The sequence below is a fragment of the Akebia trifoliata genome, chromosome 4 (genome assembly GCF_017979445.1).
Source record: "Akebia trifoliata isolate Shusen 1 chromosome 4, ASM1797944v1, whole genome shotgun sequence".
Classification (NCBI taxonomy): Eukaryota; Viridiplantae; Streptophyta; class Magnoliopsida; order Ranunculales; family Lardizabalaceae; genus Akebia; species Akebia trifoliata.
The window spans coordinates 21,132,966-21,155,433 of record NC_141378.1 but is presented as its reverse complement, the minus strand read 5'-3'; the positions used below and the strand labels follow the sequence as shown (position 1 = coordinate 21,155,433).

General features: G+C 34.5%; 1 protein-coding gene across 1 annotated transcript in view; it reads left to right on the top strand.

Moving 5' to 3' along the window:
* Positions 1-21,769, top strand: part of SMC3 (structural maintenance of chromosome 3) — a 29,842-nt gene extending 8,073 nt beyond the window's left edge. Inside the window, exons 11-28 of the mRNA XM_086440372.1 lie at positions 611-741; positions 902-1,054; positions 1,154-1,343; positions 7,193-7,326; positions 13,534-13,692; positions 15,139-15,447; positions 16,015-16,191; positions 16,304-16,387; positions 16,474-16,683; positions 16,785-16,874; positions 16,950-17,071; positions 17,153-17,308; positions 19,130-19,237; positions 19,344-19,404; positions 19,812-19,946; positions 20,490-20,577; positions 20,674-20,746; positions 21,407-21,769. Coding sequence (XP_086296498.1) covers positions 611-741; positions 902-1,054; positions 1,154-1,343; positions 7,193-7,326; positions 13,534-13,692; positions 15,139-15,447; positions 16,015-16,191; positions 16,304-16,387; positions 16,474-16,683; positions 16,785-16,874; positions 16,950-17,071; positions 17,153-17,308; positions 19,130-19,237; positions 19,344-19,404; positions 19,812-19,946; positions 20,490-20,577; positions 20,674-20,746; positions 21,407-21,512 — 2,486 coding nt within the window. The 3' untranslated portion in view covers positions 21,513-21,769. The remainder of the gene's footprint in view (positions 1-610; positions 742-901; positions 1,055-1,153; positions 1,344-7,192; positions 7,327-13,533; positions 13,693-15,138; positions 15,448-16,014; positions 16,192-16,303; positions 16,388-16,473; positions 16,684-16,784; positions 16,875-16,949; positions 17,072-17,152; positions 17,309-19,129; positions 19,238-19,343; positions 19,405-19,811; positions 19,947-20,489; positions 20,578-20,673; positions 20,747-21,406) is intronic.
* The last annotated feature ends 699 nt before the right edge of the window (positions 21,770-22,468 follow it).

The following is a 22,468-nucleotide window of genomic DNA, read 5'->3' as shown; positions in this document are numbered from 1 at the left end:
AATCTTGTAGTAGGTCACCTCAACCTACTGTTATGTTGTTTTCTCCCTTGCTTTTGGTAATGGATCTCTCATTCTCATCAGATAGAGGAAAAAGATAAATGTTAGTCAGTATCTTGCAGTCAGGAGAAAAGAAATCGAGAATATCACACAAGGGTCCATGAAGTTTTGGAATCCAAGTAATTCACCTTTTTGGAAGAGTCCATGCACCTAGCTGCAATTCTTTTTTCGCATCTTTTTCTCCCTGCTAATGAAAACTGTCAATCATTGTGCTTTTTAACCTTCACAAAATCTGGCTGACTCTTATCAATGATATTATTTTACAATTTTGGTCTATTTTATTTTTAACTATCGCTACTTTCCTATCTTTTATTTTACAATATCACACAAAATCTTGCTGTTCGTACATAAGAGTTGGTCGTCACTATCTTAAAATGATGAGTTGATTACTGTTTTTTCTTCTTCTTATTTTTGTTACTCTTAATGTGTTATAATTGCTTAAGATGTGAATTTGAAGAATCATATTCCATCTTATTTATCTATGTGAACTGTTTATGTTCTTATAATTTAATGCAAATCTTGTGCTGCTACTTCAATTTTCTATGAAATACAGTTGAAAAAGAGAGGTATCGATCGGAGCTGAGGGAAGTCCGTACTGAATTAGATCCTTGGGAAGAACAGCTTATTGAACATCAAGGAAAACTTAATGTTGCATCTAATGAAAGCAAGCTGTTAAAAGAGAAGGTTCGAATGTCTATTATTTTGGTTACCTTGTTTTGAAAATTGGTCTGTTCCGTGACCTCTATCTTATTCTCTAAATAACAACTGAATCTACTGATGTGGATGGTCTTATGATTACAATATTCTTAGAATTGGTTCATAATGAAATTTTTGTTCATTTCAGCATGAAGCTGGACGGATTGCTTTTGAGGATGCTCAACAGAAAATGACTTACACAATGGATGAAATTAAAGCAAAAAGTGAAGGCATGAAGAAGATTCAATTTGATTTAGAGAAAATCAAACTTGAAGCAGAGGAAGCACGTAGAGTGGAACACGTATGTGCTTAGTATTTTTTTTTTATAGTTTTGTGTGTTTGTTTGATTACGAGTAGCATGATTATTTGATGTCTTGAGCCTGGTTTAATCTTGTTTCAGGAATGTGTTCGAGAGCAAGAATCACTTATTCCTCTTGAACAAGCAGCAAGACAAAAGGTCACAGAACTTTTGTCTGTTATGGAATCGGAAAGGAGTCAGGGATCTGTTCTGAAAGCAATATTGCAAGCTAAGGAATCAAATCAAATAGAAGGGGTTTATGGTCGTATGGGTGATCTAGGTGCCATTGATGGTGAGACTTGTCTTTTATTTGATTATTATATGACGTTCAATACTTGGTGCAAATCTGTCATGAGTGCATAGGACTTTAAATCTGTTTCAATACGTATTTATAAAAATTCAATGAGTATTTTAATTGATTTCTATGGAGGGCCTATACTTCTTCAGCCTACAGGGTTTTCTTTCAAGTTTCACCTTGGACCATTCTTATGAGCTATGTACTTGGATATTGAACTAAATTCCAAATTTTTTTTGGTTGAAATTTATAATGGTTTAACTTAGATGTTACGTATGTCTATAACCTTTGATTACTTGAGTTACTTGCATGCGTAAGACATAATTTTACATTTATATTTTGTTCTTAGTAACCTAGAAACTTGTCTAGGTTTTTGAGACAAACCTCTAAATCGTTGTTTAGAAAGAAACCTCTGACTTGTCAAAGTTTAAAACGGAACTTCTAACTTCAAGATTTTGAGAAATCTATAAAACACGAAAATTTCATTAAACGTAAGGATGCTAAATCACCTTCCCCCCCCTACACACACACACACACACACAAGTTGGCAATATGATAAATACAAAAGCATGTAAAATTGAACTATTTAAACCTAGAAAATAAAATTAGTTCTCTAAGAACTTATAAAATATTTTAATTCAAAACAATCTGAACAAAATATCTAACAAAAGTTCCAAAAATTGGTTGGAGAGCCATTATCCAACCCAAAAATGTTACAATCCATTTGGGCTTTCTTTTGGGTTTCATTTGGTCCATGCAACTTGTTTTTTTGTGGTCCAATCTTGATAAAAGTCCATCTAGGCTTGACACTTTTACCTTTGAAATCTTGTAAGGGTTTTCAGATGATCGATTATCTTAAGATGTTGATATGTAATTCCTCATACATAATGGATCTTCCTCGCTGTACAACAGCCTCCTCAAGTAACAAAGAACTTGCCCATGAGTTCTTAATGGCATTACAATCCCAATCTCCATGGGATGGTGTAAGATCTTGTACTAAAGACATTCAAAATACAAAAAATGATTATGAAACTCAACTCAATTAGTATTCCTGGGTACTTTGCATGGCCTAACCTTCTTAGGATGAAGTTTGATGTAAGACCCATTAGGTAAGCTTTGCTTGGATACAAAAAACCACACAAAATCACCAACATTGAAGACAAAGCGACGCTAATGACTATCGGCAAGGGCTTGCTTATGAATGTATTCAAGTTGATCAATAACATATTTGACTATATGATGAGGAATTGCACCTGGATTTAGGATATGAATTAGATCCAAAGGGCCTTGAGAATTTTTTTCAAAGATTAGATGAAATTGAGAGAAATTGGTGGTTTAATTCGGCATCTTGTTGAATTCAAACTAGAGGTTTGATAGAAAAAGATCCCAATTGCATGGTACTTGTACATGAGATCTCAACATATTTCCCAATGTCTTATAGACACCCTTGGTTTTCCCATCGTTTCGAGGATGATAAGGGGTACTTCCAGAAGAATTGTAAAAGAGAAATTGTCAAACCTCTCAATGAGGGCTTGGCAAGATATTTATATTAATCAAGGTGAATGAACATAAATGCCCTTACATAAAGACAAATAGAAACCTAGGAAAAATAAACTAAACGACATTATTTTCCAATACTCCTCCTCAAGCTGGTGCAAATATATCAGTTAAGCCCAGCTTGACAAGATGAGAGTTGGTAACAAAAGGACCAACATACTTCGTAAGCATGTCGGCAAGCTGATCTGAAAAAGACACGAATATTGTCTGAAGGGCACCATATTGAATTTTCTCCTTTAGAAAGTGAACATTAACCTTTATATGCTTGGTTCTCTCGTGAGGGACAAAATTCGAAGCAAGCATAATAGCAGATTTGTTGTCGCAAAATAGTGTGAAGGAATCAGAAATAGGAAATCCCAGCTCCATTAGCAAAGATCGAAGCTTAACAAGCTTATATGTACCAAGGGCCATACTCGATACTCAACTTCAACAGAAGAGTAGGAAATCATATTCTATTTTTTATTTTTCCACGAAATAAGGTTATCACCTTGGAAATTATAGAAACCAGAGGTAGATCTCCTATCCGTAATAGAACCAATATAATCATCGTCAGTGAAGTAGGAAAAATGGGGTTGAGCAGTGGATGAATAAAAAAGCCCAAGACCAGGAAGTGACTAGAATACGATAAATAACATCAATGTGAGAAGTGTGCGGAGCATGCATGAATTGACTAACTACATTAATCGCAAAAGTCAAATCTAGTGTAGTGTTAGGCAGATAAATCAGACGGTCTATGAGTCTCTGATAAGAAGGATCATATAATAGTTCGTTGGATTCAGTATGAAGACGATGATTTTGATCCATAGGAGAAGTAGGATGACAATCAAGCATACTATTATCCTGAAGAAGATCTAATGTGTATTTGCGTTGATATAATGAAATACCACGGCGAGAGCGGGCCTCTTCTATCTCAAAGAAGTACTTAAGAGAACTCAAATCCTTAACTTAAAAAACACGACCTAATATCATTTTTACCATGTCAATCCCCTGGGCTTCACCCCCAGTTAAGATAATATCATCTGTATAAATCGAAACAATAACACAACGATCATTCAATCCCCGACAAACAAAGCATGTATGATCTGAGTGGCATTTGAAAAATTCCATAGATAAAATGATCTTAGAAAAGCGCTAAAACTAGTTTTGTGGAGACTGCTTTAGCCCATATCGAGATTTGAGAGGGTGACACACCTTCCCAGAATATTCCCTCTGAAGAAAAAACCTAAGATAAAGGTTCATATAGATAACTTCAGTTAGATCATCATTTAGAAAGGCATTCTGCACATCTAGTTGGTAAAGAGGCCATGAGTGAAAACAACCATAGAAATAAGGAGGCGAACAATAGAAAATTTATCTACATGGACAAATGTAGCACCAAAATCCTTTCTTGGAGTTTGTGTAAAATCCTTAACAACTAGGCGAGCCTTGTATCTATCAACGGTGCCATCCACGAGATACTTAACATTGAAAACCCATTTACACCCAACAATCTGCTCATCAGGGGGAAGAGGATAAGTGTATGATTCTTCTGCAAGGCATCTATCTCAGTAGTCATGACGGTAGTCCACTGAGGGTCTCATAAAACATTTTAAATAGACTGAGGAACTCAAATAAAAGTAGTGTAAGCCTGATAAGAAAGAGAGAGTCCCTGGTAGGAAACCAACTGGGCAATAGGATGATCAATAACACACCTTCGCCTACCTTTGCGAAGTGTAGTAGTTAAGTCACGGTCATAAACAAAAAGGATAAGAGCAGGGATATGTTAGAATATACTTGAGTCCAAGGAGGAGGTTGGCAAGGTTGGAGAGGGGTGGGGTGACAAGAGTAAACCTGGAGCGTTGGTAAAGATGGAGAGAAGACCAGATAAGGCAACACTATAGGAGAAGGAATAAAGGAAGAGTCTTGTAAAAGAAAAGAGTCTTGCAAAGAAGATGTGGCACGAAAATAGGGAACACTTTTAAAAAAAATGTGACTTCAAGATAATGTAGAGCTTGATGAGAAATGAGACCATTACACTGATACCCCTTGAAGATAAAGGAGTAGCCAGGAAAAAAAATAAAAATAAAAATACACCGAATGATTTTATCATTTAATTTTGTGCGATGGGGAGTCCTGTCTTGACCAAAACAAGTACACCCAAAGACTCTGGATGTAATGGAAAATATGGTGCTATCAAGGCAAAGAACATGGAGAGGCACCTATCCCCCTATGGTGCTACTCAGAACATGATTTAGAAGAAAAGTTGCAATGACGACTACCATTTTCCAATATAACTTGGGAACATGTATTCCTCAAAGAAGGCGTCAGACAATGTTCATAAGATGGCGATATTTGTGTTTCGCTACCGCATTTTACTCAGGAGTGTAGGAACAAGTCAACTTGTGAAACATACCATGCTCATGAAGGTGAGAATGAATCCCATTAGAAATATATTTTCCTCAATTATCAAATCGAAGAGATTTTATAGTGATGTTGTATTGTGTCTAAATCATTTTAAGAAAATTAATGAAAACATGGAGTACTTCAGAACAAGACCTCATCAAATAAACCCAAGTACAATGAGAATAGTCATCTGTAAATGTTACATAATATCGATAGCCATTAAAAGCAGTAACAGGGAAGGCCTCTACATATCATAATGAATTAAATCAAATATTGTATTAAACCGATGCATACATGGAATATATGAAGTGCGAGTGTGTTTAGAAATTTCACACACAGAACATTAAAACTTATGCCCATTATAAGAGTTTTTTAAAGCAGGAAATAAATAATATAAGTATTGAAAATTAGCATATCCAAAGATTTGGTAAAACTACTCATAGACAAAAGGTTAAGAGATATATGAGGAATATAAAACACAAAATCGAGAGAAATATCGGAAGATATATGGATGGTACCCTTATTGTGTATAAGTGTAAGGGGCACATTAGTAAGGCAAACCTCTCTATGAGTAGCAGAAAAAGTAGAACATGTAAAATAACTAGACTCACCAATCGTGTGATCAGAGGTACTAGAATCAGTAACTCATGTCAAGGGAGCAGGACTAAATTGGTTGACATGAAACGCAGAGGATGTACTTGGAGGTGTGGTAACTGAGTTCACTGTCGAAGATAATCGAGTATGAGCATGGATTTGGTCACGTACAATAGTGGCAACTTAGGTCTGAAGTTGTTGCAAATGAATAGTACTAGATGAATAATGAGGGTCAGTGGTAGCCACTAGAGATGAATCCACAATGGCAACACGTTGAGTAGAATGCCCTAAAGGAGCGGTAGTAGATCGCAACAGATGATGATAGAATTGAAAACAATAGTGCATCTTAGGATTGACCCTTTAGCCTTTGAGATCTTCAAAGGATTTTTGGATGATAAAATTGATTTGTTTTTACTTCAATATCAATGTGCCTTCTTTGCCCTATATCATGTAGGAACTTTATGCTCAAAGTAGAGTAGGAATTTATTGGAGAATTTCAACAATCTTGGTAAAGGGGCAATTGGGGAAGGTTTGTAAAATAACTTGGGATGCAGGCAATCATTCAAATGTTTTTCATATTCAATTTTGACCTTTTTCGCATAAGTGTGGGGTTGTGATATTGTAACGCTAGTGAGTTAGACTTATGTTTACATTGAAAATGCTGCAAGAATCTTTACATGTGGTACCAATCAAAGAATACCACACGGGACATGCTTAGACAACCAATATGTAAATGCAAATTTGTGTTATGTGCAATTTAACAAATTCCCAAACCGAGACAAAAACGAATTCTAGACATTCAAGACACAAGTTTGGATGGAGTGTTGGAATCCGGTGTGTCAACAAGATACTTTACCTTGTTAAAAGATCTAATGTGCAGAAAGACATATAACAAAAGAAGGTCATTCTGATCTGCTCCCGGGCACTCCATTTGAAGGTGATGAATGGTAACGCTCTTCCAAAGGTTGATGTTTCAAACAATGCTACAAGTGCACTTATATTTGTTCTTGGAAGGGTTGTAAGTTGGTTTTCTTGTGATGTTTAATGCCCAAGCTCACTTGAGCATTGACGCAATGCTAGTATCTATTTGCACAATGTTGATATCTATTTGCATTATAAGAGTGGTTGGTAGTTCAACTCTTATTTTTCTGATTTTTTATTGCATTAAAATTGTTTAGTAGGTTTCTATTTGGCTTTTGTGGTTACAATTCTTTTTTATCTTTTCAGTTTCTAAAAACTGATTTTGATTAGTTTTTATTTGACTTGTTTCATTTGGATTTGTTTCATTCATTGACAAATTTGCTTTCTTGCAGCAAAATATGATGTTGCTATATCAACGGCATGTCCTGGACTTGACTATATTGTGGTTGAAACAACTGGTTCAGCACAAGCATGCATTGAGTTACTTCGGAGAAAGAATCTTGGTGTTGCAACTTTCATGATATTGGTATTTATTGCTTTATTTGAGTTACAATTCTTAATAGTTGCTCTTTCTCTTATCTGTGCATTGATGCAATCATCAATCATCATCATTAGGGGATTCTTATTTGAGGTCGGCAACATGAATCTTATGCTTTTTTATTTTTATTTTATTTTTTCATAGAGGGTTGGTGGTTAGCAAATGAAGTTGGGTTCTGGGGGGATTGAACCTAGGATGTGGGAACAACATTCCACACGTCTTACCACTTACGAAGTTAGCACTTCAATGTGAATCTTATTCTAACATTTGATTTATCTTGAAATCATTTCTTATTACGTCAATCTCATCCCACTGGGCCTTTCTTTTCCTTTCAAGAGCTTTCAACCTGCACCAAAGCACTCCTCATTGTTGCAGTCTTTGGACTAGACCATCTCAATTGACTTTCTATTATTTTATCCTCTATTGATGCCACTTATAGATTCCCTTGGGTATGCTAATTTTTATTTTCAATTCTTGGTCGTTCTACTTGTCCATTTTTTGGATTCTCATCATTTGATGATTGTTTTGCTTCTTGTTTGCAATATTGTGCCGCATAAAATATAGCTCATTTTATTGCTTTTGTCTTGTAATATTCTTCCTTTTAAGTTGATCAATATGTTACAGCCACATGAATCATTATCATTAATATCTAGAATACAATTTGTATTTTTGAAGTAAAATTTGTGCATATTATAAATATGTAATATATCAATACCATAAACACGCAGGTAATTGATACTAATTTATTTTTATTGATTTTTTTGTTTTTAATCTTTTTTTTCTTCATAAAATTAGCATGAATAAAATATCCATTTTACTTTTTTGGAATGAATACTATCCTTTAATGCAAGATAATGCTGTTTTATGAATTTTAACTAGTTTTTAAATCTCCTCAAGTACTCAAACATTTGGTATCCGTCTCTCTATTAGTATTAAACTATAGGATCATGATAGTGACTCATGGAGAATGACATATGAGAAAACACATGTTCTCAATAGTGTAAACATGAAATCCAACAGTTGGGATTTATACATACCCAAATAACACAAATCTCGATGATACTTATTTTGGGGATCCTAATCATTGGATTTTATGTTTACATAGTTGGGATCAAGTGTTTTTTCCATGAATCATCGGAACCCAACCCGAAACTATAATGGTAACTTAATCTTTTTATAATTCTTCATCCTCCTTCTCAAAGCTTTATCCCAAAGATTTGAGGTCTGCTAAGTGAATCTTGATCCCTTGATCTACTTTGTCTTGATTCGCGTCTTATGTTATGAAATAGTGTTTATATCTTCCTTCACTATCTCCATCCATGTTCGTTTGGGTCTTCCTCTCTCTCTTTTAGAACTTAAAATTTTAATATTTCTTTTAATTAGGTCTGTAATCAGCCTTCGTTGAACATGCCCAAACTATCTTAGTTGACCTTCTCTTACTTTATTATTATTCTTTTTTATTTTTTAATGACTAAAGTTCGTGACCCGTAGACTCGACCAGCAAAGGTGAGGCAATTGGCCTCGTAAAGCACCATATCTCGTCCATGAAGCCTCTTCGATCACTATTTATACTCATTAGTTCTCAATGCTAGCAATAATGTTGAAGGCGGAGGCAACTTCAAAAGTCATTAGTTTTCAATGCCAACAATGATGTCGATGGTGGGTCTAGCTTCAAAAGTAAGAAAATAGTATCTACAACTATAATAAGATTCTTTGTGGTGGCATGGAGGAATTAGGATATCGCATGAGAAAGCCATTTGCCTCAGTCTCATTTATATGTCCCCAATTCTCAACCAAATCAAACCTACCAACCTCAAATTCTTTTGCCATTGTCCCATTCTCATCAACGATCCCAAATCTCTCTACCGCGGTTGGCATCAGTGAAAGGAGGAGTAAGGGAGGCGGTCTGAGGGTTCGAGAGGAAACCAAGTCGTTTTTGTTGGAAATGAGAGGGGAGAATCGAATGTTGTATTGTTAACGTTGTAAAAGATGGAGATCGAAGGGATTTCATCTAATTGGTAACGTTGTAAGAGATGGAGATCAAATGGATTTTATCTAATTGTCGGTTGTTGAAGAAGATGCATTGTCGAAATCCATATGACCAATTGTTTTCTAAGTAGAAGAAAGTGAAGGAGATTAAAGAGATTGATGAGATCTTTAAAAAGATAAGATTTGAGAAAAGCCCCATTGTCTAATCTCTTCATGCCTGTAATTCCTTGCAATTGTTATAGTGGTGGTTAGAAGGCGCATCACATTTTACTTGTTGAGTCTGCTCAGAATATTTTAGAAGTATTAGCTTTCATTGTGCAAAGAGAAGGTGGAAGCTAAAGAACCTTTTGGAACTTGAATCAATATGCTCTGGCACTTGAATCAATGTCATTTTGTCATTTAGGGAAATTAATGCACTTGACCTAAGAGTGGCATGGTACAAGTAGTTCGGACAAAGAAAAGACAATTTCTCCCACATGACAGTGTTACACCAACATCAATTCCTTCATAAGCAAAAAAAATGTCCACTTGTCCAAAGAATATGTATAGAAGATAAAAAACATAATTATTTTAGATAATTTCATTGAAGGACATGCCGTAGATTTTAATTTCACTTACTTAGGGAAACTTTGTAGGGATATATTGCTTGGATGCCAATGAAAAAGGGCACAAGGCATTCTCAAGACATATGATGTGACGCCTTTCAAGAGGCCTATTCACCTTACATTTCCAGGGGAAAAAGTAAAATGCGCCATAAATGCTTAAGTCGCCAATGCTATGAGTCTTTAGTTAAAACTCCATGAAAGTGCAGTAAAACAAGCATTTGCCCTCTTCTTCAAATGCTCAATATATCTTATTTTACATTTTTTTTTGTATTGTTTTTTCTTCTTAAAACCAAGGTATGATACCCCAATGGAGTCTCCAAAATTTATTGGGTCAAATACAATTTGTCTGAAGTAGATAAGGTCTTGAATGTCAATGTAGAGAGGATGGGTTGAAGTGAACCAAACATTGAGAGGGAAGATGAAAGAGAGAGAGATAGCAAAACCTGATTGTGAGAGAAAAGTGGTGGTAGAATTAGAAAAGCAAAGCCCTTTCTTTTGTTCCCTCATGTCTTATTTATAAGCAAAAAGGAAGGTGAAAATACTTAATTGTCTCTGCCCCATCAAGTAACCCGTAGTTTGACGTATTTGGGAGGTAAAAGGCATCCAATGAATGGTCATGCGGGTCACAATAATTGCACGACCTGCAAACCAACATCCTCTTTGCCCCCCATTGATTGTGTTTTTCCACCTCACCTATGGTCAGTCCACATGGGACACACGTGGACCCGTTTATTTTGCACCATCTCCAATATCATCTATCACATACCACTTTAGAAGTGCACCTCTCACTTTAATCATCCAACTTGATTTTATGGGCAACATCTTCCCCAATCTCTCCATGATTATGTATTATGGGCCCAAGATGATGGAAGTAGTTAGTTTCGGTGTATTTCTAGACGATCAATTGTTATTTGACAGTTTCGTTCTGGTGTCAGTACAAAATTTACACTCCACATACTTGTTCTTGGTTATACCTATTTTAAAGTCCTTAGACTCCAACACCTCTATCAATAATTCCAGTTTTATATGGACTCCCTCTCCAGGCTCATCAACTAATACTACGCTCGCAAATAAGCATCGTTTTGATAAGTAATTAATTTATGTTTTTTTTTTTCTTTCTATAATTTATCACTGTTGTTTCATGTCCCATCGACCTTAAAGGGACATTATTACTTTTTTACTTTTATTTTCCATTAAAAAGATTAACATACATGATACATTTAAGGTGCATTAAACTTTATGTCAGATAATAAAGCCATTTTTGTTGTCTGAAGGCGGTTAAGAAAAGTCAAATTTGACGACTGGATAAGTCAAATATGACGACTGGATAGGTCAAATTTGATGATTGGATAAGTCAAATATGACCACTGGATAACCACCTATTTCTCGCTATATATACATGCCTCCTTTCCTTCAGAGATTATCCCAGTCTTGTGTTATAATCCCATCCTAACTAAGAGAGAGGGAAAGAAAGTTTAGAGAGAAAAATTGTGAGATTTCTCCTAATCTTCTTAGCCTTTCCTGTGTTAGAGAGAGAGTGTATTTTCTCATATGATAAGAGAGAGGGTATTGTCAATTGTGCCCTCCTTATTTATATAGAGAAAGAGTTGTATTTCTTTTGCAATAGTGAAATCCTTCTACAATTTGCCCGTGGTTTTTACTCCAATTTTTGGAGGTTTTCTACGTTAAATTTTGGTGTTCATCATTTTCATTTTTCTTTCTTTTCTACTTCAGTTGTAATTGTATGCCCCGTACCACAACTTCCTTAACACTTTAGACACGTGTGAATGCAAGTGCCAGCCACCCACTAGTAATGATAATGTGGATGTTATGCTGGGGTGCAAATCAGGCCATGCCTAGGTTCTCTTGGTCCATGCTAGATTCGAGATGGGCTGTGAATAGTGTCAGACTGGGCGACAAGCTAGAATCGAAGATGAGACCCAACTCGTGACTATCCTAATAGGCTTCATGTCGGGTTAGTGAGTTGCGATTTCGGGTTAGGCTAGTAGGTTGGGCTCATAGTGATTAAGTTGGATCACTGGTTTAAAATGACAAGGGCAAACTTAGGAAAAAAGTGGAAAAGGATGAGTATAGAAAAATATTTAAACTGATAACACACACACACACACACACACACACACAAACACACACCCCCACACACACAGATACACTATTGTTACTGATGAAGAAACCATACCTGAAGTATATACATGTTTGAACCAATAGTCGTATATTTTGCAAATAAAAATAAAAGTCATATTTCAAAGAAGGATACAAAATAAATCCAAACGTGTATAACATTAAACTTGAATTCATATTTAGTGTCCAAATAGATAAAAGTCCAAACATAAATATGTTTTTTCAAAATAAAATTTTCTTCGAAATAAAATCAATTTCTTCAACAAATACCATAAGTGCACTTTTCAATTGTTGTAGTTCAGGTAAAATGGTGTTCAAGGATTTTTACCCAAGGAAATGTATACCCCCCTTTAGTGACATAAAGTTCACCACCCAAAGGTCAATTATTGATGTTTTGAAGACCACAACCCAAAAGCCCATATTTATGACCGAAGCCCAATATTTATTGTCAATTGTTTAAATCAGGTTATAACAAATATCGTATTATAATCTAATAAAATCAAATTGAATTACATGATCCAATCGACACTTTATTGAATTACAATTTTTAATACAATGCATATCATACTATTTAACTCACCTCTATTGCACAAAATTCGAAAAAAATTCAATGCATAATTTAATTTAAATCATAATTCTTATAAAAGTAATTAGGATAAAAATTGAATGAACCCTAACTATTCAAGTCTGAATTTAAACAACTTTCAAGCTTCATTACTCTATCATGTCATCAAATACAACATTTGTATACCAATTTCATAGAATTTCCATAGAAATTATAATCTTTAAATGCTATAAACTAAGTTAATCAAATTAAAGCTAACAAAATCCTAAAATAAATAGAAATTGTTTACTATTGTCAAACTCAATTAGATCGTTAGAGTCACAGAATTGGTAATTTTCGTTGATATTTTTTTCTTATTTCTTTCCTTTACTTTTCTCCCCGTATTGTCTTTTCTTTTTGTTGTTGTATCCCCCTTAACACAATAGATTTTTCTCTTTTTAAATCTTTTAAGTATTGGGACCCACAATTATAACCTCTTAAATTGGCTTAAACAAATCCATTGTTTTGTAATTTGAATCCCCCACTTTCTTACTTGTTACAATTAAGTCATCTAATTAATCAATCAATTATGTATTAATCGTTTTAGTTAAATAATTAATAATTTTTGTACTTAGCTTTTTAGATAGATCATTTCTATATATATATGTATATATATATATATATATATATATTTCAAGATTCTTTTTCAATTGAATGATATTTTAATTTTAACTTAACTCTATTAAACTATTAACTTCAAGGACTAGATTATTGCACATACATATAATAAAGTATTAATAAATATTTGAACTTTCCACTTAAAACTATCAAAACGTATTTAAAGCCTAAATAAACTTGTTTTTCATAAATTTGAAGTTAAGTATTATAAGAATTACTTCTCCGATTTCTTTTTTGTAGGAGAAACAAGTAGATCATTTACATAAGTTGAAAGAGAAAGTAAGTCCTCCAGAGGGAGTGCCACGCCTTTTTGATCTAGTCAAGGTCCAAGATGAACGGATGAAGCTAGCTTTCTTTGCGGCACTAGGGAACACTATTGTGGCAAAAAACCTTGATCAGGTATCTTTGTTTTATCTACATATTTCTTTTATTTTTTTGCTTGAAGATAGATAAAAGGCCATTATTTGTGGATCTATTCAGTTAATGCTCATCATTCTTTTTGAAAGAAAACACCATACAATTAAAAAAATCTTATTATTCCATAAGTCAATATGATTTTTTTTTGAAAATTTGGCAATGCTTTTGGTGATATTTGAACGATGAAAATATTGAAATATATATGATGTGTAATAATGTTGTCAGACGTCGAGATATGAGGCGTGGCTCACAACTAGCCAATTCCTTGAGGCATCAAGCATAATAAGCCTCACATACATATAATTAAAAAAAATAATATACTATATGTAATAAATTATATTAAAAAAAAAAAAAAAAATTGGGTTGCCACCGCATTTTTTTGTATTTCTAGTTCCCAAAACATATCATCATATTCTAACTTTAAATATTGCATTCTACTAAAATATCACTATTTCATGTATCAACAAGAAAGACATATTTATATTTAATTAATCGAAAGTTTTTGTAGCGAGTATTATTTATATTTATTGCAAAAATTGGAATAAATAAAATTTTTCAATAACTTTCTCTACACAATACTGTACACACAAAAAAAGTATTTATGAATCAAATTAATTCAACAACTTAATTAGCATATATTACTATTTTACATTCAAATTTATTTCTAAAGGCTCCAATCATGTTTCATTCTATCAGCAACTAAGAAATAGAAGAAGATTAAAAAAAAAAGAATAAGAAGAAAATAGAAAGTATTATTAACATATAGATTAATAAATAAGAAACTTAAAGAAGTTAATGAGGCTTACAGTTCAACTAAAAGGCATATGAGTTTGCCTTTTGGTCTGAGGCTTGAGCTGCAATTACTTTTATGTTTATTCCTTGCGCCTATTTTTAATGAATTTCACTTTGCAAGCTCTTGGTTATTTTTTTTTTCCGAATTAAGTCCATATAGATCATGAGTTCTTAATGTGATGTTGACTTTATAATGAACAAAAAAATATTAAGTTTATTTGATCTTTTGTTCATATTCATTGTTCCTAAAATTTTCTAGAGCTTTCCTAACAACATTCCTTAATGGAAGTAAATTAAATATCACTAGATTTGTCCATGGGGGAAGAATTCAATAATGGGGTTTATGACTATGCCTGGGAGGATAACTGAACCACTTGGAAGGATTCAATTATGTAATTGGGGCTCTGTAGTTTCTGCAATTGTGGTAGGAATTCATGGATTTTTAATGTCCGCGGCCATTTTATAGGTTTGAATTTCTCAAAATTGATTTCAAACTATGTTATAGCCACATTAAAATCAATAGAAAGCTTGTTTTATATTAAAATATCTTGTCTGAAGCTATCACTCTTGTTTTTATCTATCTCATATAAGGGAAAAGATTAGCATAATATTCTTTTTTTTGTTGCATGTTGTCAGGCAACAAGAATTGCATATGGTGGGAACAAGGAATTTAGCCGAGTGGTAACAATGGATGGTGCACTTTTCGAGAAATCAGGTACAATGAGTGGAGGGGGTAGCAAGCCACGTGGTGGTAAGATGGGAACATCAATCCGAGCTACTAGTGTTTCTGGAGAAACTGTTGCAAATGCCGAGAAAGAACTAGCTAATCTAGTTGACCAGATAAGTGGTTTACGCCAAAGGATTGCTGATTCAGTCAGACAATATCAGTCCGCAGAAAAAGCAGTGGCCCGTTTGGAAATGGAATTAGCCAAAAGCCAGAAGGAGGTAATGCATGGGAGTATGTTATCTTACAGCATAAAATGGGTCTGACCGAAATCCAAGTGATCCAAAAACTGAATTAGCAGGTTTGGTTCCTTGGAGTATATCCGAATAAGAAATGGGTTGGATATGGTTTACTTTACATTGACCCAACCCAACCAACCTAAATCTAGGGATGTTGTTTTAATGTGAAATGGGTTGGATTGGTTTGTATATGGGTATTAGTATGATCTGAGTCAGATCCAGGTCCAGGTCCAGACCCAAATATTTGTATTCACATCTAAATGTGGATCCGACCCATTTTATGCCCTATGTTGTCTGGCTTATTTTAACATAGACTAATGATTTTCTGACTCGAAAAGACCCACTCGGTCTGTACGTGGTAAGTGCACAGAACTGTTGATCTTTTCCTTGTGTATCCTGAAGAAAAACATCTATGGTTCTGTGCCCTTGCCACGTCAGCCGAATACAGACTGAGGAGTCTTTTCGAGTCAGAATATCACGACTCATTAAGTTAAATACCATCACTTGGTTGATTCTTGTATTAAACTGTTTTACTTTTTTTCGAAACAGATTGACAGTTTGAATGCACAACATAGTTATGTAGAGAAACAACTTGATTCTCTAAAGGCCGCATCACAGCCTAGAAAAGATGAGCTGGACAGATTAGTGGAGCTCAGTAAAATTATATCTTCCATAGAGAAGGAGCTTGAGAGGCTTACTAAAGGCTCCAAAAAGCTTAAGGAGAAGGTTAGTGATTGAGAAAGATAATATTTTTGGGACCCTTAATTGAACTTTAAAGGACTCTCTCCCTTGTGATTCTATGATAGAATTGATTTATGCTTTTTTGTGTTCTTCCAAGGCTTTGGAGCTCCAGAGTAAAATAGAAAATGCAGGTGGCGAAAAGTTGAAAAATCAGAAGTCAAAGGTCAATAAAATTCAGTCTGTAAGTATTGTAAATCACTCAAACAAGGCTAAAATCTGGATTTTTTTTTGTGTGGAGTCTACTAATTCATGCTTCTCTCTCATCAGGATATTGATGAAACCAGCACAGAGATCAACCGACGTAAAGTTCAGATAGTGACAGGTCAGAAAATGGTAAAGAAGTTAACCAATGGTATTGAGGAGTCGAAGAAAGAGAAGGAACGGTTTGTTGATAATAAGGAAAAGATGCTTGCCGCTTTCAAAGAGATAGAACAGAAAGCATTTAGTGTCCAAGATAACTACAAAAAAACACAAGAGGTCTTTTTACAGTAATCGTAATGAATTAAGTACTCTATTCCATATTGATTATTTTTTTTATTTTTTTAGTCTTGTTTTATTTCTTTTTCTATATTTCCCAGTTGATTGAACAACATAAAGAAGTGTTAGATGGATCAAAGGAAGAATATAACAAACTGAAGAAAACCATGGATGAGAAGCGGGCTGCTGAGGTTGATTTATTCCCCTTATCCGTGAAAAATTTTCTTTCGGTAATTAATTTTCTTAATTTGGTGTTGATTGAACAGGTTGATGCTGACTATAAATTACAAGATATGAAGAAGCTTTTAAAAGAGTGGGAAATGAAAGGGAAAGCATTTAAGAAAAAGCTTGAAGACCTACAAACTGATCTAGTGAAACATATGGAACAGTATGATCTGACTATTGGAACATGATCTGAAAAATTGTACTTTATATTTAGGGACCTTTAATTAATATTTCATGGTTGCAGAATTCAGAAAGATGCTCTAGATCCTGAAAAACTCCAAGCAACGTTGGCCGATGAAACGTTAAGTGAAGCTTGTGACCTAAAGAGAGCTCTAGAAAAAGTCACACTACTTGAAGCACAGATGAAAGAAATGAATCCAAACCTCGACTCAATTTCAGAGTATGGATTCTCTCTCTCTCTCTCTCTCTATATATATATATATATATATATATATATATATATATATATATATATATATATATAGGGTAGCGTTCAATGGCTAACTTTTTGGCAAAACATTTTTCAAAACATGAGTTAGAAGTTTTGGAATGATCATCCTCACCAAAAATCAGCTCATTCCAAAACTTCTAACCCATGTTTACAAGTTGAAAAATCGTGGACCGTCCATTTTTTGTAAACTGTTTTTGATGGGGTTAGAATGGGCTGATTTTTGGTGATGATGATCTCCTCACCGTAGAGATCATCCTCACCAAAAATCAGCCCATTCCAAAACTTCTAACTCAAGTTTTGAAAAATGTTTTGCCAAAAAGTTTGCTAAAAAGTTTGCCATTGAACGTGACCCATATATATATATATATATATGATCTGGTTCTACAGCCAAAATTTTGTCTTAAATGGCTTAGAAGTTTCAGAATGGACTGCATTTTTGTGAGGATAATCTCCTCACCATATAGATTATCCTCGCAAAAAATCAGCCCATTCCAAAACCTCTAATCCCATCAAAAGTGGTTTACAAAGTAGCTGTAAAATTTGACAGTTAATGATTCTTCAACTTGTAAGTTAGGGTTAGAATTTTCGGAAAGGACTGATTGTTTTTGTTAGGATGATCTCTTGCCGTGGAGATCATCTTCAAAAAACCAGTCCATTTCGAAACTTCTAACCCTTGTAGGAAATTTTTTTGGGATCCGGACTCCTAAGAATGACTCATAAAAAATACACACGATCCCAACCCTTAAAACACAAAATCCATTGTTTGAGATTTATGAGTATCTTGATAACACAAATCTCGGAGATACTTATCCCGAGGATAAAACTCAACTATTGGATTTTGCATTTAAAGGGTTCGGATCATTTGTTTTTTTGCATGAGTCATTCTTAGGAGTCAAGGGATCTTGATCCATATCTATGTAATTAAACACAACTGAGTTGGAATAGTTTTGTGTTTTTTGAGTTGAGATTAATGTCCCCTCAGCTACAGTTTTGTGGTCGGATAAATGTCTCATCAAACTTACACCACACTCTTTTGTCTTTCCTATTCAGTCCCTCTAATTTTATTAGATCTCCTATTTAATCGATTTTATTCTTTTTTTTTCCTCTTAACTTCTAGAAGTTTTAATAAGAACGATGGGGCCCAATTTTTTATTTTTTTTCCACTTTTACCCCCTTAACCCTTTAATCAAGCTATAGTTTTGTGGAACGCACTTTATTTTCTTTACACAACACCACCTATAACTTTCTTCTTTTACCCCTTTAACCCACATTATTGTTTTTCATCTTTTACGCCTTTGACCTTAAATTTCTTCAATAATATCCCTCCAACTTTATTTTTACACTTTTACTCCCTTAACCCGAAAGAGAATGTCCGTGCCTACGGCACAGGCAAACTCTAGTATATATATAGCCAACGTTAGGGAGCCAATGCCTTTGTCCTATATGGTTAAGAAGTTTCGGAATGGGCTGATTTCATCCTCACAAAAAATCAGCCCAATCTGAAACTTCTAACCCCACCAAAAGTGGTTTAGAATTGTGGACCGTCGATTTTTTAACATTAATTTTTAGACCACTTCTGATGGGATCATCCTCACAAAAAAATTCAGCCCAATCCAAAAATTTTAAGCTATATGGGACAAATTTTGGCTCCCTAACGTTGGCTGCCGAACGCTACCCTATATTATATATATATATTCCCTTTCAGAACTACTGAAATCTCAGTCACCAGTTGGTTCAAATTGCTTCTTCTAATTTTTTTCGCTACCACAGATATCAGAAAAAGGCTTCCTTGTACACTGAACGTGTGGAGGAGCTCAACTCAGTAACTGAAGAACGAGATGATCTAAAGAAGCAATATGATGAATTGAGAAAGAACCGGCAAGTGCATCCTCTCCAAGTAGTTTGATTGATTTATATTAATTTTGCTTTCCGCCTCACCACCTGTAAGACTAATTTTTTTACAACAAATTTGACATGAATTTAGGTTAGACGAGTTCATGGCAGGATTCAACACAATATCTCTGAAGTTGAAGGAAATGTATCAGGTCTGTGAAATAGGTGATTTACAGGTTAATTATCTTAAATTCAATGTTGTTCTTGTTATGGAGTATCTTTTATCCATTAAAAAAAAACCCCCAATCATGTTTCTTGGAGTTTCCATATCCTCCTGAATGTGTCCATGTAAAGCTCTAGAGCCAGTTTGGACACACGTCTAAACATAAGACCAAGTGTTTCACTATCCTTGGTTTGGTAAAATGGGTCTTACTGGGATTGCCGGAATAGTTGGAATTTTGCCCCCAAATGGCATTGGTTCCAATTAAAGAGCAAAGAAAAATAAGCAATGTACTGCCAAATATGTTGTTGGCACTACCCATTTCGATCTCCAAAATAACACCCAATGTTGGTCATTTAAAATTTTTCGATTAAAGTTTGCCTTATGGGTTTTCTGCAGATGATCACACTTGGAGGTGATGCAGAGTTGGAGCTAGTTGACTCTTTGGATCCTTTCTCTGAAGGTGTGGTTTTCAGTGTTAGACCCCCAAAGAAGAGTTGGAAGAACATTGCGAACTTATCAGGTGGCGAGAAGGTAATGTCATATGGCAACCATGGTTTTAAATCTCGTTCGAGACCAAGATGACTCGCCTGAGTCATCTCAGTATCATCCATGAACGAGATGGAAAGATGGGGTGTTTCATGTGTTCAAAATCTCTCGAGGCAAACGAGATGACTCGGACGATATTTGGAAAATCTTGACCGAGTCAGTAAAAATCATCTGAGTCAACTGGGATTTTCTATGTTTTAATTAAAAAATATATATATTTATTATCAAAATAAAATACGATTTTATTACTAAATATCATTTAATCTACCTTATGTTCTAAAAAAAGTATAATTATTTTCATCTAAACATTTTTTAATAAATAACTGTAAACCGAGTTAAATTATTTATCTTGTTTGAGATGAGTTGACTTGTCAGAGACAACTCGCTCTCGTCCATGAATGAGACGAGATGTCAAACCGAGTTTTGAAACCATGATGGCAACACACTCTATCATATCATTTTATCCCTAACTTTATGCATGTGAGCTTTCTCAATGCTGATTGAATTGATATTCTTTACTGCTTTTAGACGCTTAGCTCATTAGCTCTAGTTTTTGCACTCCATCACTACAAACCTACACCACTTTATGTAATGGACGAGATCGACGCTGCTTTGGGTACTGTCCTCTTTACTTTTCATATAAGTTTATTTCTTTTAGATTTGCTCATTTTCCTTTTCAACCACATGACTCCGTTTTTGTATGGTCTAGCAGACTTCAAGAATGTTTCAATCGTGGGGCATTATGTGAAAGACCGCACGAAGGATGCACAATTCGTAATCATAAGGTAGCTAGGACTTTCTTGGTAGATTATCACGAACGTTATTACTCTCTCGGGCTTAACATGGGTCGGGTTTGGGAATATCGTTTCCAGATTCGACTTTTTTTATTTGGATTCAACTTGGATCTTATTAGCTAAAACCATATTTGAACCATTTTGCTTTTACTGAACCTGGATCTGACCCAACCAAATATTTGATTCAGGTCCGTCGGGTCGAATAATTTTGGGCCATTCAACATTTTTTTGCTATATTTTTTTTTTCTTCTAATTGCTATACTATTCTATCTTCCCATTATAATTCTTTTATTTTATAAGAATTCATGTTATATTAATGTAGTAGAAGAAAGATATCTCCAAAACATAAAAATATAATTTTTAAAGTAATATATCATTTGGATCTAGATATAGGGATGGATCCGTATCCAACCTGGATCAGACTCAAGTCAAGGGACATCAACCCATTTTCGATCCATTTTTTTATTCACATATACTCAAAGGAATCAAACCTGCTAAATTTTGTTTCGGATCAAATCTGACCCATTTTATGCTCTCTCTCTCTCTCTCTCTCACACACACACACACACACACACACACACACATGCACACACACTTGTGTGTGTATGCACAGTGCTCAACTGATTATTTTGTGGTTTCTGCTACTTGCAGCCTGAGAAATAACATGTTTGAGTTGGCTGATCGACTTGTTGGTATTTACAAAACTGATAATTGTACCAAGAGCATTACCATCAACCCGGGGAGTTTTACAATTTGAGAGGAATTCGCTCAAGGCATGGCTAGAACTGATTTTGTATATTATAATTCAATGCTAAGTCATCATGTACTGCAATTGTAGAGTCCATCCAAGCTCCTGCAAATTATGTAGAAGGAGCTTGCTTACCAGGATCTTTTGTATGGATGTTTAACATTAGTATTTCAAGTGTAGTTAAGTCTGCATAATTAAGGACCTTTGACATAGTATGTGGGCATGTATAGATTACTCTCCATATATCAATGTTTGGTGAATCAGTATTTTTGTTGTAAAAAATTGTCTGACTCAAATTCGGGTGAAATTTAGTTAATATCTCCTTGTTCTTTTAAGAATTATGCTGAAGTGATGTCTAGATTGTACTTCATATCACACATCCTGACATGAAAGTGTGTAGAAACTGTATATTATTTTCATTGAGATACAAGTCAAGAAGCATCTATGGTTCCTAAACACTTTCAGGCCAAGATGTGCCATATGAGGTACAATCTTGATGTCATTCCAGCAGATTCTTCTTTTAATTGTTGGAACATTTAAGTTCTTTACTCTCATCTTAAGTTTACAGGAGGATTAATTCGAGTGCTATATGTTTGTCAACCTTGCATTCTGTGGTACAAGTTAATCATACTACATAATGTCAACTAACATGTATAGAATTTTAGATAGTAGAAATTGTTTATTTGACTTTTTGTTAGAAAATTTGAGAAATTTTAACTTCCATAGAATGATAATCTTTGGATAGACAATTTAGTCTACTTCATTACGTCCCTCCCAATAATGGAGAATTGATCAATTTGGTTCAGTTCTTGGATCAAGTCTGGATCACTAATATATATATGGGAGCGGTTCTGCAGCCCTAAAGTTTGCCAAGTTTGGTGCCAAACATTTTTTGTAAATCACTTTGGATGGGGTTAGAAGTTTTGGAATAGGCTGATTTTTTGTGAGGATGATCTCTACGGTGA